This window comes from Garra rufa, chromosome 16, assembly GCF_049309525.1.
Source record: "Garra rufa chromosome 16, GarRuf1.0, whole genome shotgun sequence".
Classification (NCBI taxonomy): domain Eukaryota; kingdom Metazoa; phylum Chordata; class Actinopteri; order Cypriniformes; family Cyprinidae; genus Garra; species Garra rufa.
In genome coordinates, this window is record NC_133376.1 from 29,700,828 (window position 1) to 29,717,826 (window position 16,999).

Sequence of the window (16,999 nt, forward strand, 5' to 3'; positions counted from 1 at the left end):
CACATGTTTTCGTTTTGAAAAAACTCAACCCGTAAGACATAAAAATGAAAAGTCAGATCGAATTCAAACGCATTTGTTTTCACATAACCGTATTTGCGACTACGCGGTCCCTTTAAATATTCATTAACATAACCATCACGTGACAAAACACGGATGTAAGTAGTTTTATGGGACAGCGCGTGATTATTAGGATGTTCTGATAACGATAATACACCCTGAAGCAAATGTCCTTAGAGTTTTAATATGATTCAAAGAGTATTTGTAATTATTTGTTTGTTCCCTCTTAATCAAGCTGCGCTGCCCTTAGTGATCAACACTTGGCATTTTGAGAATGCAGCTAACGCAGGTGACACATTAACCATTACCGCGCCGTGTATGAGCTCTGAGGAATGACTACTTTAAACTTCTGTGGTTTCTCTCTGTAGCCTGGAGTACGCTGCAGGAGGGCGGCTCGGTTCTGGATGCGGTGGAGAAGGGCTGCGCGCAATGTGAGCTCGAACAGTGTGATGGCAGTGTCGGGTTCGGCGGGAGTCCAGATGAGCGCGGAGAGACGACCCTGGACGCGATGATCATGAATGGGTAGGTAGGCATACTATGTATCAGTGTGCTTAGCCAGTCATTCACCCAAAACTGTTATTCAATCATTATCAAAAACAAACAAAAAACTAATACAATATAATATTCATGATTACGTAAAGGTATTTCATTTATACAGGTCAAAAGTCCGGTTGTACAGTTGTACTACGTTAATATACACTACCAGTCCAAAGTTTTTAAACAGATAAGATTGTTAATGTTTTTTAAAAAGTCTCTACTGCTCACCAGCCTGCATTTCTTTAATCCAAAATATAGCAAAAGTCCAGTTGTACTACTTTAATATACATTACCAGTCAAAAGTTTTTGAACAGTAAGTTTTTTAATGTTTTTTTAAGTCTCTGCTGCTCACCAAGTCTGCGTTTATTTGATCCAAAGTACAGCAAAACATTAAAAGTTTGAAATATTCTTTCTGTTTAAAATAACTCTATTTGAATAGATTTTTTCTATTTGAATAATTTTAAAATGTAATCAGTTCTGGTGATTTAATTGCTGATTTTTTATCATTACTCCATGATCCTTCAGAAATCATTCCAATTTTCTGATTTGCTGCTCAAAAAACATGTATTATTATTATTATTATTATTATTATTATGATGATGATAAAAACAGCTAAGTAGAATTTTTTTAGGTTTCTTTGATGAATAGCCAGTTCAGAGGAACAGCATTTATCTAAAAGAGAAATCTTTTGTAACATTATAAATGTCTTTATCATAAATTTAATTTAAAGCATTCTTGATCATAATTATAATAATAAATTATGCTGAAAATGTAGCATTTTAAAATAAATTCAAAATCAAAGCAGTTATTTTTAAATAGTATTTATTTTTAAATAGTAAAACTATTTCACAATATTACTGCTTTTGCTGTATTTTGGTTTAAATATTTAATGCAGGCTTGGTGAGCAGAGAATAAAAAAATAAAAAATAAATCTTAGTGTTCAAAAACTTTGACTGTTAGTGTATTGCACTACAAAATAATGTAATTTAGTATAGATTAACACAATTTAAATATTGCGTTTTTATTAAAAGAAATGTTTAAATAACAAAACACACAATGTGACAACTTAAGCAGAACAATAATTTCACTAATATGAAGTTAAGTATACGCAAATAAGTAAACCAAAATATAACTGTTTGGGTTGTTACCGTTTAGTTTAACTAAAACCTTACTTTCCCCCTCAGTCGAGTCACTCCGACGTTACATGGGAACTCGCTTTGAGAGACCGATCATCTCTGAGCCTTATATAAAAAAGGCCAATTTGTAATTGGCCTTTTTTATATAAGGCTCAGAGATGATCGGTCTCTCAAAGCGAGTTCCCATGTAACGTCTCCGTTCCCTCCTTCAGGGAACGAGGGTTACCTACGTAACCTAGACGTTTTGTGTCTTCACTTTTCTAAAACATCATTTTTGTTACTTGAAATAAAATAATGTTAACTGAAATAAAAACTAAAACATAAAAGAACTTTTGAACGGTTTTAACTATTTAATTTAACTTGTTGTACTAAAATAACTGAAACTGAAATAAATAAAAAATAAATAACAAAATAATATAATCTATATAGACAAACAACAAAGACAGTAAGACTTTAGAGAGCACATATTCACTATTAACTAAGAGTTTCCCCTCAATAAAACTCAAAATTTTCAGAATTGATAATTCTACAAAAACTGCATTCAAATCTCAGTGATGCTAAAATAACAATGCCCATTATGTCACTGTAACTATATATTGAAAATATCATGCCAGAATCTGCAACTGATTATACAGTTTGGCTTCTAGTCTATCCACCTTATCTTTCCCGTAAGAGTGTCTTATCATATTATTTTAACCTGTTATTATGAACACACTGGTTTGTAGTGCAAACAGTTTTACTGTTTACTGCACATTGTTATTCTTCTTGTTATTTCCCTATAGAGACTAATGAACTCACTCAAGTCACACCCATAGGCTTACATCTGTGTTGAAGAATACCTAAAATATTGTGGCTGCAAAAAATAAATGAGAATCATATAAAGTTTTACTGTGGACAAAAACCTTGTGCAGATATTATTTAGAATATTAACTAAGTGATTTCTTGTTTACAGTAGTAAGGCCTAACATAAGGCTTTATAACAATAGATAATTGATTTGAGTGATAATTCTATTTAAGGTCAAGGAAGGGCAAAAGCCTCAAAATTAAATGAGGCACATTTTATTTATTCCTCCATATTTTTCCATCTCATATTATAAAAGACTTATCTGTTCCCTATAAAACCAACATGCTAAATATCAGCTGTGTTTTTGCTTGCGTTCCTGTTAGAGACACAATGGAAGTAGGGGCAGTGGCAGATCTACACAGGGTCAAAAATGCTGTGGGTGTTGCCCGAGCGGTGATGGAATACACAGAGCACACCTTTATAGTGGGCGAATCAGGTAGGAATTGTACACTTAATGGTCACTTCATGTCTAATCAACCAATCACGTGGCTGCAACTCAGTGGTCAAGAGGTTCGGTTGTTGCTTACAGTACAGATTAGAGAAAAATGATCACAGATGGAGTGATTTGAAATATAAAAAGGCCTCTTCAACTATTTATTTCTCTGAACAGATTTTATTTCAGCTTAAAGTATACACACTTTACATTCTGTAATTCCATTTATAATGCTGTACTGTTCTTTCAATTCCATCTGCTCTCTTAATTAAAAGGAATTATAGAGTAATAAAACAGCATTCTTTTTCTATGCATGGCTGCTTAACATCTACATTTCAATAAAAAAGCTATTCTCCCGCTACTCCATTTTTTTCTGTATCTAATGTTATTTCAAATCAGCTCTACTATATGATTCCGTTTGTTCAAATCTCCCTTGCTATATGAAGTTTAGTAGAAATTAAGAAAAACACTTTTTTTTTCTGTCTTCATGCAGCCACAATCTTTGCTCAAAACATGGGCTTCATGTCTGAGGACTTGTCAACTAACAAATCAATAGCTATTTTCTCCCAGTGGTTGCAGCAGAATTGTCAACCCAACTATAGAAAGGTAAGTCCCCAAAAACCAGGAACCTTGGTGTCCAGGGTTTACCTTTTAAGTTCCTAAGCACCTCTGGCAACTTCAAACATGGGTTTAGAAGATGATCTGTGGCAGATAAACCGTTTCTATATACTTCAAATGTACCAAACGCCTTTGAAAGATTTTTTAAAATATAAATAAATAAAATAAAGTGTCAGTGTTACGTTAGAATCAAAATTCTTTGTGCATTACGAATCTTATAAAGTGTACAGTGAGAAGCCGACAGTCGTGTTTACCTCAATTCGTGCAGACTTTGCTAAGAAGTTTTGGAAGGATATCAGTGTAATCACTGACAAGAAAATATGCACAGTGAAACAATGAATAATGCATAGTGAGATTTATGAAGAATACAATGGTTGATACCAACATTCTGCTATTGGCACAATCAAAGCCCTATGGAAATATCTGAAACAATGCTCTGAATACATTATTTATTTTGTTTTTTGTTTCCATACTAAGATTAAACTGTAAGGATTGTTGGCCAAGTTAATCAAAACTTCAAAAATCAGTCTTTCCCCAGAAAACTTTAAGGTGGATAAAGCAAAACAAAGAGCAACATAAAAAATAGATAGCCTTGCTATGTAATTCCAATTTTAAGCTTTAAAGTCATAAAAAAACAACTTTGTTCTGTATGGCAGATCAAAGCGTAATTGAAAGTATAATCACTTGTTTATTTATTTTGTCTTTTTATTTTGCAGAATGTTTTTCCAGACCCTTCCACATCATGTGGGCCATACAAGCCCGAAGCTAAGCTGCGGAGGCCAAAACATCCAAAGGGAAATTTTGACCCCAGTTCTCACGACACAATAGGTAACTGTTGATTCTTATTTATTGCAAGTCACGACATTTTTTTGAAATGACACAAAAAATGATCAGTGCTGTCAAACAATTAACTAAACAGTGAAAAAATTCATCACACATTGTTTTCTCAAATTAATCCCACATAAAAACATTCGTTTTTAAATATAACTTTATATTGCAATAATTTTACTTTCAATCTTCAAATTATGTAGAAACAACAAAGATATGTCTGTAGGAAATTGTTTTTTTCCTAAAATTTAACCACTGACTATAGCCATTCAACATTACAGTATAATTGAGAGCTATCAATTATAACTTTTATTAGACTTTAAAAAATAACTTCAGTTTCTGTGAACTTAAAACAATCTTCACATAGTGTTTTGCAAAAGTATTCATACCCCTCTTTTTTGTTTTATGTTGGTCTTTTGTTAAACTGCTTTAAATTATTTTTTTCCACATCAGTCTACACTCCATACACCATTATGACAAAGCAAAAACAGAATTGTCACTACTTAAATTTATTAAAAAAAAAAAAAAAAAACTGAAATAAGTACATTGCATGAGTATTCATACCCCTAAATCAGTACTTAGCTGAAGCACCTTTACAGCCTCAAGTCTTTTTGGGTATGGTGCGAAAAGCTTTGTACATTTGTACAAGCTCATACAAAGCTTGTAATTTATCAATTATCTGACATTCTTCTCCTAACCTCTTCACCTCTCAAGCTCTGTCAGCTTGAATGGGGGCAGATGCACATCTCCAGGTTTCTCCAGAAAGACTACATGCTTCTGCGAACCTTCAATGCAGTAGAATTTTTTCTGAACTCTTCCCCAGATCTGTGGCTTGATGCAGTCCTGTTTCTGAGCTCTACAGGCGGTTTTTTGACTTCAGGGCTTGGTTTTTGCTTTGATATGCATTTTCAGCTGTTAGACATTTTATTAATTATTAATAAATTCAGTTGAATTTGCCACAGATTAACTCGACTCAAAGTTTAATAACATTTACAAGCAATATGAATGCTCCTGAGCTAAATTTAAACTGTCCCAGATATGTATGCAATGAATACTTATGCAATGGAATCATTTAAGTTTTTCATTTTTAATAAATTTGCAAAGATGTTAAAACCTGTTTTCAATAATTTAAAGCAGTTTAACATAGGGCAGCAACAAAAAAAAAATGTATATGAATACTTTCGCAAAACACCTTTTTACCTGTGCCCTTCAGCAAGTAGGAAATATACAGAAATTGATTAAGTTATCAAACACTAAATACTAAATTAGATATAGGTGAATCCTTAAAGCTACAACAGTTATTGATTCACTTTTTTTCTTTTGTTCTTTGATTAATAGATCAATAACACAGCAGCTGGGTTATTAGGTTATTTGGCTGCTATTACTTTAAGAGCTGCCGCTGCTGAACGTGATGTGGATCAGACACGCATACTTGTGCTCATTTTGTGCTTTAATATGAAATGATACAGGCTACAGTGCAAGCCAACGCATTTGTGTGTGCAATTGAAACGTGTGTACAGTATAACAGCTGAAAGGACAGGTAAATTATTTCTACTGACATATGGCCTGACAACATCTCATCTGACCACAGTTCACTGTTGTTCTACTGACGCTTGCTCTTCACGTGTACCTTTCCCATGCTTATTTGACTAGCGTCTGGCACTAAGTGCGCGTCTGAAAAGTCTCTCATTAGATGTGGTCATAAAGACGTTCTGCGACTGAATAAACAGACTTCTTGTCAAGAAACAAAAGACAGAGGCAGCAGTTTTAAGTAGGGTGGCCAAATCATAGCCCCGCCCCTGCGTTAAATACTTTTAAACGCCATTAAGCTGGAAAAATTAATTGCTTAGTTTGACAGCACTAGTCTTTAGACAGAAAAATAAAAAAATTAAGTGCAAAAGTATTTGCAACCATGGACTTGTCCTCAAGAGTACCAAACTCATTAGTTTTCATTTGCATCATGAAAAGGAAGCATGATAAATGGGCCGAATGCCTTGAGGACATGTTTGAAAATCATTGCTTGATTCGATTCATTAATGCACATGATCTTCGAGTTACATTCTTACCGTAAATTCTCATTAGGAATGGTTGCGATTGGTAAGAACGGACAGGTGGCTGCTGCAACGTCCACTAATGGAGCAACACATAAGATACCAGGGTGAGTATGACAGCCTGTCAGTATAGTATGTCTCAACTGTCCTGTTGAAGCCAGAATGCATGAGTGTGTAAAACTAGAAGAAACACAGAACCTCAAGAACCTTGTTCAGTGAGATTTAGCTTTACTGACAGAAATGGGTTTCCGGTCCTGTCAATAGAGGTTTAGTAAAGTAAACTCATGCTGATCTGCAGACGTGTAGGTGATTCGCCAGTTGCTGGAGCCGGGGCTTATGCCGACAGCACAGCGGGGGGAGCTGCCGCCACAGGCGATGGAGACATCATGATGCGTTTCCTGCCTAGGTAATTACCTTGAGAGATCGCTTTATACAGTTGAAGTCAAAAGTTTACATATACCTTGAAGAAATTGTAATTATTTTACCAAAATAAGAGGGATCATACAAAACCCATGTTATTTTTTTAATTTAATACTGACCTGATTAAGATATTTCACATAAAAGACGTTTGCATATAGTTCACAGAAGAAAATAATTGTTCGTTCAAAAGTTCTTTTTTTTTTGTGATAGTAGTTCATGAGTTCCCTGTTTGTCCTGAAACAGATAAATGGCTTGCTGTTCTTCAGAAAACTCCTTCAGGTCCCACAAATTCTTTGGTTTTTCAGCATTTTTGTGTTTATGAAACCTTTCCAACAATGACTGTATGATTTTCACACTAAGGACAACTGAGGGACTCATATGCAACTATTACAGAAGGTTCAAATGCACACTGATGAAACACGATACATTAAGAGCCAGGGAGTGAAGACTTTTGAACAGAATGAAGATTTTTACATTTTTCTTATTTTGCCTAAATATCATATTTTTTTCACTTAGTACTGCCCTTCAGAAGCTACACTAGATGCTTGCATGTTTCCCAGAAGACAAAATAAGTTAAATTTACCCTGATCCTTCTGAAGCATCAATGAGACTTTGAATCTTCTGTAATAAACAAGGGACTCATGAACAACTATCACTAAACAAAAAACACACAGCTGTGGATCATTCAGGTAACAACACAGTATTAAGAATCAAGTTTATATAAACTTTTAAATGGGTTTTTTTTTTTTTTTAATTGTGCGAAATTTTATATTTTCTCTTGTGGGCTATATGTTAAAATCTTTTATGTGAAATATTTTATTCAAAGTCAAAGTCAGCTTCATTGTCAGCTTTTATTCAGGTCAGTAGTAAATAAAAAAAAAGAACATGCATTTTGTGTGATCTCTCTTATTTTGGAAAAATAATTAACATTTTGCAGATTCTGCAAGGTGTATGTAAACTTTTGACTACATCTGCATGTACTGCCTTGATAAATAAAAAGTGTTATTCTTCTGAAACTTCTAATTGAAGGCTTATTTCCCCCCTCAAAGTTTTCTAGCTGTTGAATTAATGAGAAATGGAGCCCAACCCACTGTTGCCTGTGAGATAGCCATCTCCAGAATTAAGAAGTACTACCCTGATTTTTTTGGAGCAATCGTTTGTGCCAATACTACTGGTGGATACGGTGAGAAAATGCTAATATATCATGATATAAGGTGTTATTTGTAACATTTTGTGTACTGAGTATGAATAACAATCATAATGGAATTTCTTGTCAAAACCCTTCTTTTGTCCATAGGTGCTGCTTGTAACAAGCGTCTTGAGTTCAGCCAGTTCTCCTTTATGGTGGCTAACCCACAGACAAACCAATCTCAGTTGCAGAAGGTGGACTGCATTTGAATTACAAGCATTTAGTATGATGTTTACAGATTTTTATTTTTATTTTGTTAATTGGTGATTGATTGGCATATGCCTTGTGATCAGTGTTTACTTTGCACTACTTTTTTTTTTTTTTTTAAATAAACTTTTAAAATATTTACATGTTTCTACTGAAACAAAAAAAGATGGAAATTGAAAATGCTTTATTTCAATACAAACATTAAAGATTTACCATAATAAAGCACACATTTCCATCATCTCAACATTTAAAAAGCAAAAATTGCTTCAAAAGCATTCAGCAGCCAGGCAGAATGGAGATGCCAGGGCCGTTCTCAGCCCACTGGAAGAAATTACATTGCTTGCCCATTTTAACTGGGCATGTGTAGAAGTTGCGGCCATTATTTGGTCCCAGTTTTAGAACAGTCTTCATCAGAGTCCGTTTGCCATGATGACACATGGGAAAATGCAGGTCTGCCCACTGTTGAAAGAATCAGAGTTGATATGTCAACAAACCATCAATTCTATTTTAAGTTTCAAACTTTTAATTTATTTCTAAATGGTTTAAATTCATACTTGCTTACCTCAAAGAAGTTACATTGAGTCTCTCGGGGCACGGAGCAGGTGTAGAACTGCCTGCCTTTGTTTTCTCCTTCCTTAGTGACCACCCTCAGGGTGCATGGTCGTTGATGACTTTTGCAACAGGGGGTTGTGGGTAGGGGTGTGTTATTTCTCTGTGTGCTATAGAGATGAGAGAAGATTCTGTTATTCAAAATCAGTTATATTTATTGTTTTTTCATTTGCTGATCACAAAATAAGATTCTTGGTTTTTCAGCATTTTTTTTATGTATTTGAACCCTTTCCAACAAAGACTTTATTATTTTGAGATCCATCTTTTCACACTGAGGACAACTGAGGGACTCATATGCAACTATTACAGAAGGTTCAAACAAACACTCATTGATGCTTCAGATAGAAACAATGCATTAAGGGAGGGAGGGAGGGAGGGAGGGAGGGAAGGGGGTTTGAAGATCATGCTAAATATTATTTTGTTTTCTGGGAAACATGCAAGTAGCTTCTGAAGGGCAGTACTGAATAAAATGGCTCTTAATGCATCGTTTTACCTTCTGAAGCATCAGTGAGCATTTGAACCTTCTTCAATAGTTGCATATGAGTCCCTCAGTTGTCCTCAGTGTAGAGAAGATGGCTTTCAAAATCATACAGTCATTGTTGGAAAGGGTTCCAATACACAAAAATGAAAAAGAGAATTTGTGGGACCTGAAAGGTTTTGAAGAACAGTGGGCAATTTAACTGTTCAGGACAAACAAGGGACTCATAAACATCTATCACTAAACAAAAAAAAACAGCTGTGGGTCATTCAGGTAACAACACAGTATAAAGAATCAACTGTATACTTTTGTACTTTCGAACAGGGCCTATTATTTTCCCTTGTGGACTATATGTAAATGTCTATTCAGGTCAGTATTAAATAAAAAATAACATGCAATAAAACCATCCGTGTTTCACCAATACATCTCGCCATAAGCAAAACACTACCTGTACTCACCTTGAGGATACAACGTGCTGCATGCTTCCTCCAGAAAGTGCTCCATTCGTGGTTTTCATTCTCTTGTTAGGCTGACTGTTTTCTGCTGGAGATTCTCTCTTATAGGGCTCATTGCCTTTGAATTGCATCCCACTCACGCCATTACTGGGACTCTTCCACTGCCAGTTCCTGTGCGTGCTCAGACCCCTCATTGTCTCCAGTGTGTGTGCCTGGTTAATGGCGGGACTTGAAGGAGAGTCAGGTTTTGCACTGAGGCTGGTTAGGACTAGAGTGGTGGTCCCAAATGCAGCCTTACGATTCATCTTTATTTCCTGCAGGGGTTTGCTAAAACTGTTGCAGGGGTAGCGGATCAGGTCTCGACTCAAAGGTGAATGTTCCAGCTTTGTGGGCTCTTTAGGTACTGGAAAAAAAAGGTTTAGTTAGGTATGTACTACATTTGAAAATGTCTACTTTCTGCATTAATACGTAATGCAGTGTGTCTGAAACTTACCTTCTGGTCTAGGGCTCATGCAAGCATCACAATACTTGTTAACTGGTCGGTTGATTAGAGTGCAAAGGGAACATGCCCACTCTTCCTCCTCTTGTTTTGCCACATGATCATTACTGCTCATTTCTCCTTGATAAACCCATCCAATCAGACTATTACGAGTTGGAAGTTTGCTGTCAAATTGAAAAGTCAGCAACTGGATTAGATTCATATGTGTAAATTTGAGTATGGGCCATTCTACAGAATTGGTTCAAAGTTGGAAACATCTTGAATATTTACACATTTTGTATGCATGCACATTTTTTATTACTAAAGGGACACATGTCTAGTAATTGTGCAGTTAATTCTCATATTGTGTTTTCAGGAAGTTTTGGATTGTTTTTCCTAAATTTCTCACTATCGAAACCCTAAAAAGCAAGGTTATATTGACCTACATTTTGTTCACATCTACACATGTAAATATATTTTTTGCTATTCAATGAAAAAAGTTTAGAGGTAAATCAATAACGACTACAATTTTAACAATATTTCAAGTGTGAGATTTGTTGTATTTTGAATCCAATTTTTCTTTGTAAAAGGCAAAAAGTCGATCATACTGATTTCAAAGTTAAGGATTCATTAGTTTGAATATACATTGAACCAAACACTATCATAACATCTTAGTTGATAATTCAATGTTATTTTTGACAAAACATCCCATGTTTTGGTCATGACTGCCAGTGTTGGAAAAAGTTATATTTAAGAGTAATGCATTACAATATTGCCTTACTCACTTAAAAAAAAAGTAACTAATTGTGTTAGTTACTTTTAATGCAAAGTAATGTGTTACGTTACTTTTGCGTTACCTTTTAAATCTAGGCATGGCTTGCTTGTTTGTTTTTATATAAAAAGTTCTATTTTTGGCAAATGTAAAACCCCTTTCACACCAAAAGCCTCAGGCTGAAGGGAAATTAAATTTACATCTATACAGTAGATGTAATAATACAGAAGAAGAAAGTTCAACAAATGTTAGTTTATCTTGAGTAATTTTTGCATATTAGTATGGTTGAATTGGATCATCGAAGCTCAGCAGCACTGGTTAATAAAATGGGATTAAATACACAGAGGATATTTGTATTATATAACATTTAATTATTGCAGGTTTGCATTATATATTCTGAGTTGCATTTCACTATTAGTGAAATTAGTGGGGTTTTTTTTGGTGAGTGAGATACATTAATGCATGTTCACATTTATTCTAGAATTAAAGTAACATCTTACTCCTGATTTCTCTTAACATGGGGGCAAGAGAGCTTTCAATCAATAAATGGGAGAAAAAAGTAACTGGCATTACTTATTTGAAAAAGTAGCTCAGATATTTTCTTGTAAATTAAAAAGTAATGTGTTACTTGAAAAAATAATCTTGCATTACTTGTAATGCAGTACCCCCAACACTGGTGAATGCACATTTTCAGTAGTGACAGTAATGTTTTGGTAGCGACCACATCATAATACAGAATTTTAACTTGTATACTAAAACATAATTACATAAAAAAATTGCACAACTGTAGTAAAATTTAGTTTATTTCCCCGAAATAAATGGATTATGTGTTCCCTTTTGTCACTACTGTAACAATGATTACATGTTTCGGTCATAACTGTTATGGTTGTGGCCATTTTATATACTTTTGAGCTTAGCTCAACAATGCTAATCAGCACATCACTAGCTAGCACAGTTCTGAACAGTTCTACACACATAAAAACTACATTTTATGAAATAACACCCAAAAAAACTGTCACAACCAAAGCTTCACCAAATGTTCTGGTCATGACTGTTACGGTAGTGACAATTTTAGATACTTTTAAACCTAGCTCAACCATATAAAAACTACATCTTATGGAATAACACCCAAAAAAGTGTGGTTAATTTGCATAAAAAGGTGTTTTGTAGTGACATTCCTTAAAGTTACACAGAGACAAGTTTCAGACTTTCAAACACATTTACCTCAAAATGATGGGACCTATCTACTATCTGTGTAGCTATGAGAGAGAGTGACATATTTCCTGATTATAAATGTAGCGGTGTGGTTAAAATCAGTCTTAGCCAATGAACTAAACCAGGGTTCATCAAATCTTACCCTGGAGGGCCAGAGTTTAGCTCCAACCCTAATCAAACTCACCTACCTGTGATTCTCTAATGATCCTGAAGACCTTGATGAGCATGCTCAGGTGTGTTTGACTAGGGATAGAGCTAAACTCTGCAGGAAAATGGATCTCGTGGGCCAGATTTGAGGATCCCTGAACTAAACCATACACAGTTTTGGTAGTGACATGAAAATGCGGAACACGTTTTTTTTTTTTTTTACATAAAGTTTAATAAAATAAATGTATTTTTAAACTTTTTTTAAATTAAATAAAATGCAAAAAATATATAAATATTGTTTCATTACTTGAAATTTAGCCTCCTCCAAACTGAAAGTACCCAATAAATGATGATTTTTTTATATTAAGATTACTGATATTTAAAATATTATTATTGTGGGTTTCAATAGATAATAGAAGGATCTATGTAAACATCTTAGGTTTGAATTCTTAAAGGTTTTTTAAATGTGTTTTTTGGTTGTGGGACAGCAGTTTGCACCAATTCTGTAAAATGGCCTGTATATGAATAGGTAGCTACGAGAGGAGGTGCAGCTCACCTGATGTTCACTTCACTTGGATCACCTGTTTGACAGCGCTGACAGTAGTATGTCATTCTACCGTTGTCTCCTAGTCGACAGACGGTGACAGTTCCACTGCACTGGCCACAGTTTGGACGTTTATACACCTTGTAATGCTTGTAGAGTGGGGATCCATTCTTTCTACACTGTTTTGAAAAGCAGAGAAATAAAAATTGAATGCAGATATGATCGAAAAGGTAAAATCACAAATTGTCTGGAATACCTTATAAAATAGGAGTGTGAAATCTCGTGTCATCTTGACAAGATGGTGAACTTGTTCACTTGTCAACTGCCTGACCTTTAAAAGCACAGAAGAATTAATTGAAAAATAACACTCTACACATATTTTAAACAAGGTGTAAAACATCCATTCAACTGTACCATGCGACAGCGATATTGACTTTTTTGTGTTGGTACTGCACAAAGCAAATTGTACCTTGACAGCCGGGTTAAGGCCACTGTCGAAGAGCGCTTCGTTTTTAATTATGTTTCCTACACCAGGTAAGACAGCCTGATCCAACAGAACATCACAGAGCATTCTCTCCCTCTCCCTCTTTACAGCTTCCACCGCCTGAGAGAAACTAAACTTGGGCGAACAGATATCGAGAGTCTCCATGGCTCTTACTCTCTGCTCACAGTCCTCTGAGAGTCTAGGGGAAGCAAACAGAATTATTATTCCCCGAGGTGTCAGAATCTTTGAAGGCTCAGTGTAAAAATGAAAAGAGTCAGGCTGTCTGGAGTTGATAGTCTGGAATTTAATCCAGCATAGCGACAAGGAAGTTGCCTACTTAAGACCTGCATTTGATGAGCTGACCTCGCAGATGTACGTTCGGATAAAGTGCTTGACTATGAAAGACTTTCGATGAAGATGCAATCTAATCCAGGATTAAATATAATACTTGTCCTAGCATACTTAGGAATGAAATGGAAGTTATATATAACTACAATCCAAGCTATGAGAAGAAGAAGTGTTACCTGATTTCTACAGTTGTGTCATAGAAACAGACAGAATCATTGGTAAGCTGAATAACCAGCGTTGGGGGTTTTCCTTTCAAGTCTTTCTCCAGGGGGTTTATCCTCAAGGAACCATTCATGCCAAAGTGCAATCTAAATCAAAACACATTTAAAGTGCAGTTAAAATGACTTCTCTATTATTATACCAATTCATTTCTATGACCTTTGCATGATGTTTCCTTGTCATTTGTGACCCTGGAACACAAAACCGGTCACAAGCGTCAATTTATAAATAAAAGCTAAATAAATAAGCTCTCCATTGATGTATGGTTTGTTAGGATAGGACAATATTTGGCTGAGATACTATTTGAAAATCGCTTTTAAAGATTTTAAAATAAAGCTCTTAGCAATGCATATTACTAATTAAAAATTAAGTTTTGATATATTTACGGTAGGAAATTTACAAAATTTCTTCATAGAACATGATCTTTACTTAATATGCTAAAGATTTTTGGCAATTGGCACAAAGGAAAAATCAATACTTTTGACTCATACAATGTATTGTTGGCTATTGCTACAAATATACCTGTGCTTCTTACAACTGGTTTTGTGGTCCAGCCCAGGGTCACATTTGTGATTACTTGATAAGGATTTCCAGAGATATTTGTACTGGATTTTCATTTGTATGTCAAGTTTTTAAAAGACTTAAGATTTAAAGACCACTTTGAGCCTCATATAAAGAAGGTAATAGGTAGTAACATTTGCTACTTCATCAATCACGCAGACGGCTTCTCTCAAAGGACAGACTGATGCTAATCCTGCTGGTTTAATAGAAAGCAAACTCCTCCAGCAACCACATAGAAACAACATCTAGCCATTGAAATATTTTAAAGCACAACTAAAAAACAGAGGGTTTGCACTTATGTCACGATTTGGTCAGTTACCTAAATGCGTGGGCATATTGGTGATACTCAGATGTAAACAACAGCATTTATTGCACGATTAATGTACTACTAAATAGTTGTTCTGCTAATTTATGCTGTCTACTCTAAAAAATGTTGCTAAATCACATGGAGAATGATTTAGTAAGCAGGAAAGGGCGCAATATTCTGACAAACTAAAGTTAATAGATACGTACAGTATTAATTAAGATATTAGCCCAATATTTCACCTACCTGACCGGAAATGATAAAAACAAACATGAAGTTAGTCAAGATTCTTGCCCTGGAAATCCTGATTTAGTTTGGCCACCCAAAAACACCTTTTGTTTTTTGGACAGTTTTTGCACTCTTCTCCTTGATTTGTTATAACTTTTGGCTGTCTATAGTACTCCAAATGTTTTTCCTGGTCTGACCGATTAATACAGCCCAAAACATGACAATAATTGACCATTTTTAGGAGCAACAATCAGCAAAATATGCAAGTTTTGTTCGGTTCAGTAGCATTGTTTACATTACATAATATGGCCGATTGATGACGTGGCAAAAAAAAAAAACACACTCTGCAATTAATTATGTTAAATAATGTGTAAATATTTTACATTTGCAACCTTACAAATCTAAATAACATCTATTTAACACTAAATTGACTTCTTTCCTATACTGTCAGTTGCCCTTTAAGATGTCCATAAATACATTCAGTACTGTAATGTAATCATAAATCAGAACATAATTTCATGAATTAGTTTCTTTTCAATTCTAAACAGGGCTCTGGGAAGCAAGCCAGACCATTTCAATCTGCCTTCATTGTAAAGAAACTTACATTTAGTCCACAACTACTCACAAATCACTACATAAAATGCTCATTTAAAACAGAAAGCAAAAATCGCATGTATTAATCGTTACCCTTATTTAATTGATTTGTATTTTTTTCTTCCAACAAACCTCAGAGCTCTGAAGCCAAAATACATGAAGAGCTCTTTCCCCAGTGTCTCCACCCCCGTAAACTCACAGCCCATAAAGCACTGGAAGGAGCTCCTGGTACTGTTATCTGACTGAAAAAAGAAATAAGACGAATAAATATTCATATGCATGTCATTTACGTAAGACGGCTATATCGTCTGATATATCACGCACTTACTGATTTATTGGTTTCATTTCCTCGTACGTCTACAACTTTCTGTCCTTTTCGAACTCTTGCACGAATCTTCTCTCCATTTAAAGTGCATCCCGGACCCTCGACCATTGCACCTTATGTTTAATAGTCCGTATAAGCAAACTACAAACAAATCTGAAGTAGACGGCTAATGTTGTACGCGAATATGGAGCAGAAAGACCCGCCAGAGGATTCAAATCTGCGCATGCGTCGATGAGTCGGAAATCGTCATGGCGTAAAAACAAAGTTGATAAAACTTGTCTGTACTTCGCTGCATGCAAGGATATAACCTTTTTAACAGTAACTTCTGATACTCTTTGCAACGAAAGTAAGTTATCTCTCTAATCCATTTAATCAATTTATTTAAAAACATTTTTTTGATTATGAATTTATAATTTAAGGACATTCGTGAGAATAAAATATATTTCTCAGGGCAAGACATATAGGATTGCATTGAGTAACGACTTTATGCTTAATAAATACAGGCTATCTTCACTCAATAAAGTGGCTGACTCTAAAATATTTCTACACAGGCCCCTCTATCCTTAGAACCTTTCTCATCATGTCTTTAATAAATTTACTCAGTGAAAAATATGCTCAGTAAATAGATGCATGAATCTGGAAGTACTTTACTTCTTTAGGTGCTGCACAACTTTTTGTATTCGTTTGGATAAAATAAACATGAAAAGGAGTTCAGTATTTTGTATTTTATTGAATTACTGTCGTAATGTTTACTGGCTGTGTGTGCAGGTGAAAACACCAGTTACTGGCCCCAGCGAGAAGGCCCTTCAGAGTCCTGGTATAAAGGTATAAAGTACATCAGATCTGTGGCCATGCAAATGGAATTATCCTGTTACATAGCAGTGAAAAAGACACATATTGTAGCCTAAATCAAACAAA

At 34.9% G+C, this 16,999-nt stretch overlaps 2 protein-coding genes across 2 annotated transcripts; one reads left to right on the forward strand and one right to left on the reverse strand.

The window, feature by feature from the left end:
* Window positions 1–168: 168 nt before the first annotated feature.
* LOC141288340 (N(4)-(beta-N-acetylglucosaminyl)-L-asparaginase-like) lies at window positions 169–8,467 on the forward strand. The gene is made up of 9 exons (XM_073820465.1): window positions 169–346; window positions 426–579; window positions 2,898–3,010; window positions 3,501–3,613; window positions 4,342–4,453; window positions 6,536–6,611; window positions 6,803–6,910; window positions 7,974–8,107; window positions 8,222–8,467. Exons 1-9 carry the CDS (start codon window positions 244–246, stop codon window positions 8,320–8,322), a joined length of 1,014 nt encoding a protein of 337 aa, XP_073676566.1. The 5' UTR covers window positions 169–243; the 3' UTR covers window positions 8,323–8,467.
* Window positions 8,468–8,557: 90 nt separating this feature from the next.
* On the reverse strand, window positions 8,558–16,189 carry neil3 (nei-like DNA glycosylase 3). The gene is made up of 10 exons (XM_073820464.1): window positions 16,085–16,189; window positions 15,889–15,998; window positions 14,027–14,158; window positions 13,488–13,701; window positions 13,275–13,349; window positions 13,031–13,197; window positions 10,356–10,525; window positions 9,866–10,265; window positions 8,883–9,039; window positions 8,558–8,779 (listed from the first exon to the last, which is right to left on the reverse strand). Exons 1-10 carry the CDS (start codon window positions 16,187–16,189, stop codon window positions 8,597–8,599), a joined length of 1,713 nt encoding a protein of 570 aa, XP_073676565.1. The 3' UTR covers window positions 8,558–8,596.
* Between the last annotated feature and the right edge of the window lie 810 nt (window positions 16,190–16,999).

Coding starts and splice junctions, on each gene's coding strand:
- neil3 (XM_073820464.1), bottom strand. CDS start 16,189: ATGGTCGAGGGTCCGGGATGCACTTTAAATGGAGAGAAGATTCGTGCA. Junction 13,702..14,026: donor GACACAACTGTAGAAATCAG/GTAACACTTCTT, acceptor TGCTTCCCCTAG/ACTCTCAGAGGACTGTGAGC. Junction 13,198..13,274: donor TCACACTCCTATTTTATAAG/GTATTCCAGACA, acceptor TTTTCAAAACAG/TGTAGAAAGAATGGATCCCC.
- LOC141288340 (XM_073820465.1), top strand. CDS start 244: ATGATTCAAAGAGTATTTGTAATTATTTGTTTGTTCCCTCTTAATCAA. Junction 580..2,897: donor GACGCGATGATCATGAATGG/GTAGGTAGGCAT, acceptor CGTTCCTGTTAG/AGACACAATGGAAGTAGGGG. Junction 8,108..8,221: donor CAATACTACTGGTGGATACG/GTGAGAAAATGC, acceptor TTTTGTCCATAG/GTGCTGCTTGTAACAAGCGT.